The 6668-nt window shown below is 32.5% G+C and overlaps 1 protein-coding gene across 1 annotated transcript; it reads right to left on the reverse strand.

Moving 5' to 3' along the window:
- Nucleotides 1–610: 610 nt before the first annotated feature.
- On the reverse strand, nt 611–6201 carry LOC127076828 (protein phosphatase 2C 70). Its single transcript, XM_051018619.1, has 12 exons — nt 5994–6201; nt 5518–5914; nt 5246–5421; nt 4972–5130; nt 3183–3326; nt 3013–3074; nt 2232–2367; nt 1983–2077; nt 1473–1588; nt 1250–1379; nt 914–968; nt 611–819 (listed from the first exon to the last, which is right to left on the reverse strand). The coding sequence occupies exons 1-12, from the start codon at nt 6117–6119 to the stop codon at nt 661–663; spliced, it is 1755 nt and encodes a 584-aa protein (XP_050874576.1). The 5' UTR covers nt 6120–6201; the 3' UTR covers nt 611–660.
- Nucleotides 6202–6668: the final 467 nt, after the last annotated feature.

Here is a 6668-nt window from a genome sequence, read left to right on the forward strand (position 1 = left end):
GTTGACACTTTACAGAATTGTAAAAAGAAATATATATTCCATAAATACATAATTAAAATAGAAATTAATTACTATACACTTACAGTGTAAAAAGTTTTACACCCTCGGTTCATTACCATCACCTGTTTGTATTATTTTATAGATTTTTAAAATAAAAGACAAACTTCTTTTAATATTCAACATCTATAATTAAGTGATGGTGTAAAATCTTTTTACACTGACAGTATATTTCAATTAATCTCATTAAAATATATTATACTGCATACCAGAATTGACCCTGATAATAAAAAGGCTATTCTTTTAAAAAAGTCAATATTAGAAATTGGAAACCTCTAAGATGTGGGAGGTAGAAAGATAATTTGCCCCAAATTAATCCTCTCATTAACCTTCAAACATCAAAACTAATCCTCTCACTGACCAAATTAAAATAAATAATACTTCAACTTTAAACATATATAAGACAAAATTAAAGATTTCAGCACGTTATATCAGCAAGATGATCATCCTTGTATCTTCAAAGGACTAGACGATTCAGCTGTTCTTTTTATTTGTTTTATCTTTTGTTTCTATGTGGCGACCTTGAGAAAACGGAAAATTAATCGAGTCCCAGTAAACAAAAATTATGTATTACCATTACTGTGACACTATTCCTAATTCATACTAGGATTCAACTTTACAAGAGAATCTATTGAATGTATCAAAATCTAAGAATATTATGGAGGTATTATCCTTCGTTTTGAGTGTTCTAGCCTCATTCAACAACAAACTAGCAATCTTTTCTGCTGTATTGTCTCCTTCTGTATTGTAACGCTCCCTCATCTGTGCAGTAGAGAAAGCAAACTATTAGAGCAAGTTGGTAGGGGAAACAGGGGGAAAATGTATTACAACTAGAAACAGGTTGTTAATACAATACCTGAAGCACTAGCTGAATTGTCTTCTTCATGCTGATGACGTCCCATAACCCATCACTGAAGATTTAACAGATATCTAAGTTATATTCAACATGGTCGAAAGAAAAAAACGCAAACATGCAAAACAAATAAACTAGAAACTATTTGAGGTGGGAAAGACATGGTTGAAATTTGCAAAAAAATTAAAAGGAATAAGATCCCTTAAAGAGAGCAAGTGAATCTGAAAACAAAGCCAGTTATTTCACCAGAGAATTGGATAAACCCTTATTTGCTCACTCACAGTGGAAAATGATAATCAGAATATATGTTTAGCTATGGAAATTTATAAAGAAAATCACCTAGCTAGAACAGCAAAAGCCTTGCTTGCTTGGTGAATATGCACAGCCTCACTTATATAAGGTTGTGAACTGAACCGAGAATCCTGTTGTTTTAGGAATTTGTCGCCGAGCATCCTTGCAAGATTTATACCTGTATCAAGTTAAGGACAACAATCAGCAAATTGCCATGTCAATATTGTAGCCTAGGAAAATTCTGTTATAGCGATTTATTCTTCCTTCATACCATATAGTCGCGTTTCCCCATCTTTCAATGGTTCCCCCGACTCTTCAATTCGGCGTCTTTCAGAATAATTGCTTATCTTGTGATCTTCTGTCATTTGGATTTGTTGCCCATTAACACTAACAAAATAGTTAATAATCAGTTTTATATAGGCATAGAAGGACACAAATTCAAATTCCATTCTTTTTAAGCCACAGTGTAACACAGGCTTCTATTTGTGATGCAATTATCATACACAAGTCAATACCAAAGTGCCATAAAACTGCTGATTGCTATCAACAGCAACTTGAAAATTCTGACCGAGACTCAGTTCACCAATTTTCTCTGCTATCCCCACTTTGAAAAATTCCCAGAACCATCGGAATCTCAGATACAGAAAGAAAGAAAAGCTAGCATCAACCATCATAACCAGGCTATTGTTTCCGATAGCCCAGTAGTCACATTGCCTACCCATGACCCATTCAAAAGTCAAACAAGTCATTCCAAGTATTCGAATTGGCTAGATAAATATACCTCATAATGCAGGCAGAATCTCCAACGTTTGCACACTGTGCATAGAAATTATCATCACAATCAGCCCACACCAGGAGCAATGTTGCTGTACATCCCTGCATAAAGTTTGTTATCAGAATATACAAACCACAAATACAAAAGTTTAGAATAAAAAATAAGACAAAATACTCATGCATATACAAGGATAGGTTAAACAAGACCAGAGTGGGCACACGTAACTCAAACAAGATCAAAATGATCACACATTACCTCATAGAAGTTGTTTATGCGTGCTTCTGTTTGAGAAAATGCATCTCGAAGAATATCCGAAGCATCATGAAGTGAGAAAACCCTCTCCCTTTTTAATGAATCCGATAATATACTAGCAATTACTTCAGGAAAAAGTCTGAAATAATAATTACAGAAAGTTAGTAATTTTTGCAGATAGAGAACATTGATTTTGGATGGAAAAAAACATGCGTTGAAGGTCGATTAATTATAAGGGAATGTGTTCTTTGGTAGTAAATATTTTCTTTTACTATATAGATCCTAATTTTCTTAGCAAATTGACAGTATTCTCCGTGCCTAGACACAGTGTCATTATACTATTATACTATTATACTAGTAGTTAGCATCGGCTAATTTTATTACAAGTAGATATGTAAGATGTGAAGTGTCAGCATCAACTATTGGTGCAGGACAAATGACAATAGAGTTCACTTTGCAGCAGAACAGTAATAGTGAAGGTGCAAACAATGACAAATGAAAATCAGCAAGACAATAGATTTGTTGAAATTACATAGATTCAGACAAGGGAGGAGGAAAAGAGAGAAAATACATAATGAAGAATATTCTCTTGTTTACAATGATGTGATAAAACTACAAAGCACCAACTCCTACTTATACTGGCATTAGACTCCTAATCTTTATCCTAATCAAAACAGGAAATATAATGAAATATGGAATCCAATCCTATAAGACTATCCAAGGCAGTTTAAGATACTAAATGGCAACCATCAAAAATGGCTGACCTAAGGCAGAAAATACTAACTTGCTAGCAGCTTTAGCAGCCCCATCACCACCGTGCCCATCACAAATGCCAAAAATACCAAACTGAAAATTAGGTACAGAAATGGGTTAGCTTCCTCACGGAAAAGAGAGAAATAAAGCAGTTGAAGAGATCTATCTATACTGGAGGAGAGATGATAATAAATCCAGAACCTGATCTAGCCCAGGTAAAGGCCAGTGATAATAGCAAACATCCTCCATAGGAAGTTTCTTTCCTCCTCGACGCAAAGACATGGGATCTGATGTCATACCAACTCCAAAGGGAATGTGATGATGGTTTTGCGAAGTAATATGAACCTGTCATACATTAAATCACATAGCCAGATTAAACAGGAAGGTTTTTTCGAGTATTCCATGTCAATGTAAATGACAGGGCAGTGCAAAACAAACACCACCAAAACCTTTCCGACTAGGTAGGGTTGGCTACATCGATAAATAGATCTAAATCATAAAGCACTGTCATGAATCATATTTAATGATAGACCCTTCAATTTCAAATCCCTTTTGATGACTAGGCCTCAGTGTTGTCACTTGTCAAATATAGGCCATGCGGACATCTGGGGCATGTTTTGGCTCTCCGCCATGGCAGATATCGCTGAAAGATGGCAGCGCCATATGTCAGATTTTTGGCTCTCCGCCATCGACAACACTGTTTGACCTATACTTTTCTTCGGTCTCCCCTGGCCTTTAATACTGGAAGAATGAGTTATTCTAACAATTAAAATTAAATTTTGATTACAATAGAAACTCTGGAAAGACGTAGAGTTTTTTCTTTAAATGAACAACAAATAACCCCTCATGGGAGGGAGGAGATTGAATTTGATAAAGGAAAAAAAAGGCTTATATAAGATTTTAATTCCATAACACTGACTTTAGAATTAGTCCTTATTTGAATTTCACTCATATTTAGTCATTGAACTCATTAGGTATTAAAAATGCATTACTTTTGAGGAGCAAAAATGTGCTATTTTGTTAAATGTAATTATTAAAAGGGAATTAAATCCAGTTAGGGACAAATTTCAAAAATTGACATTTTTTCAAGGACTAAAAACAGCATTCTTAAACCAAAATAAATACATTCCAAATTTGTTCTAGATAAATTCTCATTTTGAACACTTAAGTTATACTAAATGTTTTTGAGAAAAATAGTCACATTCTATGTTTTATCAATAAAAAGTTTCCTACTTAAGCATCTGCATACATGAACCATGACAAATTTCAAAAATCAACACAACGTTCTTAAACCAAAAATAAATACATTCAAGATTTGATCTAGCAAAAGTCTCATTTTGAACACAGTAGTTATACTAAATGTTTAGTGAATTAATCACATTCTATGTTTTAACAGTAAAACATTTCCTACTTATGTATCCACATACATGAAACATGACAAATTCAAAAATCTACACAACAATCTTAAACCAAAAATAAATAGATTCCAGATTCGATCAAGCTAAAGTCTCATTTTGATCGCATAAGTTATACTAAATGTTTTTGAGAGAAATAGTCACATTCTACGTTTTATCAATAAAATTTTCCTTCTTGTGCATTCACATCACATACATGAAACAGGGCAAATTTCAAACCAAAACAAAAAAAAAAATCCAGATTAGATCTAGCTAAATTCTCATTTTGAACACATAAGCTATATTGAACGTTTTTTTAGAGAAATAGTCATATTCTATGTTTTATCAATAAGATTTTCCTTATGCATCTGCATACATGAAACAGGACAATATATTTCCATGGAAAACAAATATTGGATTGTAAAGGAGAGCAAAATACACTACAATTATAAATTAGCACAAACTTAAATTTATTTAACCTATAAAAGCAACATACAGTCTCTTCATACAGCTAGTATCATCATGTCATGCACACAAGTTAAAGCTAGCTTTGCATCAATGAATAATAGAAAACCTAAACATAAAACAACACTTACAATTATTTTTGATGTTGTTCCAAGTGTTATAACATCTCCATTAGCAAGATTCATTGGATCTCCCCAATGCCTACTTCCAGTGTCAGGATGGTTGATTGACTTAGAATTCAAAAGTGTTCCATTCAAGCTACCCATATCAACCAACTCCCATTTCAAATTCTGAAAAACCAAAATCAATTTTAACAACAATTATTTCACAGAATAACACACACATATACAAATATTTAAAATAAAAAATCCAATTACAAGGCTATAAGAAACAAATAGCGCTTACATCCAAATTCCAATTGATCAAAGCATGCTTTCCCGACACTTCCGAGTCCTTGATCAACAAATCACTAGGAGAAACCCTTCCCAACGTCAGCGGGAGACGAGAGGGATTTGTCGACTGAACAGACCAACATTGCCCGCAAGAAGGACCACTGATTACCTCCAAAGTGAGGCAGCTTCCTGCACTTCTAAAAGAAAGATTGTTGAGCACATAAAAGCAATGCAAATACAAAAAAAAAATCCAACTCAAATACTAAAAAGAGCTCAAGAAATTACTTTGTTCAGTGATATCCTTTTGCACAAAATCCTGCAACCTATCATTTTGATAACTCTGTTTGGGCGGAATTTGAGCTAAAAGCGGTGGAGGAGGAAGCTTAAATATTTGAGAAACATCAGCAACAACAAGAGGCTCAGAATGATCAGAGATTACATCAACAATCAAAGTATCATTAGCACCACCGGCGACACCTTGATGAAAATTAGGCGGAATAGAAAAATTATGAAGCCTCTGCTTATGAACAAGTCCTTGTCCATGTGTTCTGGGAGAACGAAAATTAACTTCATTAGGATAACAGGCACCTTCAAGATCATAATCTCTGGGCAATTCATTATTCAACGAAGCATTAGCATCATCATCAACAACAAGTGGTCGGTCTAATTCACCAACAGAACCCTAAATCAATTGAATAAAAAATTGGGATCAGAATTAACGATGATTAGGTTATATAAGAAAAAACGTAAAGAAAAAGAACCTGTTGGATTGAAGAACGAAAACGAGAAGAGAAAAAGAAGCGCCATGGTTTGAAGAGAAAAAAGAGGAAGATGAAGATGAGAAGAAGCATAAGGAGAAGAAGCACAGTCACAATCGTATGTTCCATTTCTCTTTCTCTCTCTTTCCTTCGCTTCACACTCTTTCCGATTGCCTTTCCGATTATTTCGCACTTTGAAATCGTCACACTTTTTTACATTAATATTTATATTTTTTATAATTAAATTCTTATTACAAACAAAATATTATATAGCTTGTTGTTTTCAACTTATTTTTATAACTTTTTAACAACAATTTATAACAAAAAATATTTTGTTTCAAAAATAATTTAAGCTTATATTATTTTTTTATATATGAATATTTATCAAATGCAATTAAGTTGTTTATTCAAATAAAATCATTTTTAAGTTTCAATAAAAATAAGTATCAATTATCAAATATTGATGATTTATAAAATTTCAATTGTATTCTTTTAAAACATTATAATATTTTTAAAAGGTCAAAAGATATATAATAATAACCAAATGAGATTATAAATTATTATTGAAAAAAATGAAACAGTAAATTTATTAAAAAATACTAAAATTTTAAATTATTTTAATTTATAGAATCTATACATTTTTTTAAAAATATAAAAAAGATTTGATTCGTTAGCCAT

The sequence above is a fragment of the Lathyrus oleraceus genome, chromosome 4 (genome assembly GCF_024323335.1).
Source record: "Lathyrus oleraceus cultivar Zhongwan6 chromosome 4, CAAS_Psat_ZW6_1.0, whole genome shotgun sequence".
Taxonomy (NCBI): Eukaryota; Viridiplantae; Streptophyta; class Magnoliopsida; order Fabales; family Fabaceae; genus Lathyrus; species Lathyrus oleraceus.

Coding starts and splice junctions, on each gene's coding strand:
- LOC127076828 (XM_051018619.1), bottom strand. CDS start 6,119: ATGGAACATACGATTGTGACTGTGCTTCTTCTCCTTATGCTTCTTCTC. Junction 5,915..5,993: donor TTCGTTCTTCAATCCAACAG/GTTCTTTTTCTT, acceptor CAATTGATTTAG/GGTTCTGTTGGTGAATTAGA. Junction 3,075..3,182: donor CTTTACCTGGGCTAGATCAG/GTTCTGGATTTA, acceptor CCTAATTTTCAG/TTTGGTATTTTTGGCATTTG.